The 1,478-nt window shown below is 55.8% G+C and overlaps 1 protein-coding gene across 1 annotated transcript; it reads left to right on the top strand.

Moving 5' to 3' along the window:
- Window positions 1-23: 23 nt before the first annotated feature.
- LOC121937787 (L-fucose kinase-like) lies at window positions 24-1,248 on the top strand (the record flags this gene model as incomplete). Its single annotated transcript, XM_042481107.1, has 4 exons — window positions 24-248; window positions 367-510; window positions 814-933; window positions 1,033-1,248. Coding segments are annotated over exons 1-4 (541 nt in total), but the record flags the coding sequence as incomplete, so codon positions are not given.
- Between the last annotated feature and the right edge of the window lie 230 nt (window positions 1,249-1,478).

Here is a 1,478-nt window from a genome sequence, read left to right on the forward strand (position 1 = left end):
GCTGCATCTTCGTGTTTCAGGCGGCTGGAGCGACACGCCGCCCATCGCCTTTGAGCACGGCGGCTCTGTGACCAACATCGCGGTGAAGGTTGACGGAAAGCGTCCCATTGGTGCCCGCGCCCGACGCATCAGGGAGCCCCGCCTCCTGCTGGTCGGCTACTCTGGAGGGCGGGACAGTGGGGTTTCCATGGAAACGGTGTGCGACAGCCTGGACGACCTGAGGGACTACTGTCAGCCGCACGCTCCCGGTAAGAGAGCTGACCACAGCGAGCGGCATCACGGGAAGACTTCCTGTGTTCACGAGTGTGTGTGTGTGTGTGTGTGTGTGTGTGTGTGTGTGTGTGTGTGTGTGTGTGTGTGTTACAGGAGCCCTGCTGAAGGCCGTGTGTGTGTGCAGCGGTCTGGTGTCTCTCTCCTCCCAGCATGCTCTGGGGGATCAGCTGATGCAGCTGTGGGGAGGAGGGGTGGAGCTCCACAGCTGGTCGCTGCTGCCAACCGGGTCAGGACTGGGTGAGAACCAGACGTCAAACACTGCAGGAAATCCAAAATATCCTTCAAAAAAAACAGCAAAACTATAAAACAGGGGCCAGATGTGGCCCCTGTTTTATAGTTTTCTAAAATGTCCTAAAATCCTGGACAGGCTGAGTGTCCCTGCTGTAATATTTCCTGACTTTATACCTGAAGTTCAGATCTGAGAGTTTTTCTTTTGTGTCGAGACTTGAAGGACGATCAGCTGCAGATCTGATCTGGAAACTGTCCTCAGTCTGAATGTCTCTCAGGTGTCCTCATAAGTGATGAGTTCTGGTCCTGCAGGAACCAGCAGTATCCTGGCGGGGGCGCTGCTGGCCGCGGTCTACAGGTGCACCGGCAGGACCTACGACGCGGACTCTCTGATCCACGCTGTGCTCTACCTGGAGCAGGTCCTCACCACAGGTACGTCCTCACCACAGGTACGTCCTCACCACAGGTACGTCCTCACCACAGAGGCCGCCCGCCTCACTCTGATTGGCTGAACGTCTGTCTCCGCTGCAGGTGGTGGCTGGCAGGACCAGGTTGGAGGGCTAGTGGGCGGAGTCAAGGTGGGTCGCTCCAGAGCATTTCTGCCACTGCGGGTGGAGGTAGAGCGTCTCTGTCCTCCAGAGGACTTCCTGGTGTCTCTGGAGCAGCATCTCCTGCTGGTGTACACTGGAAAGACTCGCCTGGCTCGCAACCTGCTGCAGGTTAGTCCGTCCATCTGTCTGTCTATCTGTCCAACTGTCTGTCTGTCCAACTGTCCGTCTGTCCGTCCGTCTGTCTGTCCGTCTGTCTGTCTGTCCATCTGTCTGTCTGTCTGTCTGTCCATCTGTCTGTCCATCTGTCTGTCTGTCCATCCATCTGTCTGTCCATCTGTCTGTCCATCTGTCTGTCCATTCGGCATTTCAACAAAGTTCTGTGGAGATTTTTATATTTGAAACTCTAAATGTTGACGGACAGAGTTT

Source organism: Plectropomus leopardus, unplaced genomic scaffold, assembly GCF_008729295.1.
Source record: "Plectropomus leopardus isolate mb unplaced genomic scaffold, YSFRI_Pleo_2.0 unplaced_scaffold27464, whole genome shotgun sequence".
In the NCBI taxonomy this organism is placed as follows: domain Eukaryota; kingdom Metazoa; phylum Chordata; class Actinopteri; order Perciformes; family Serranidae; genus Plectropomus; species Plectropomus leopardus.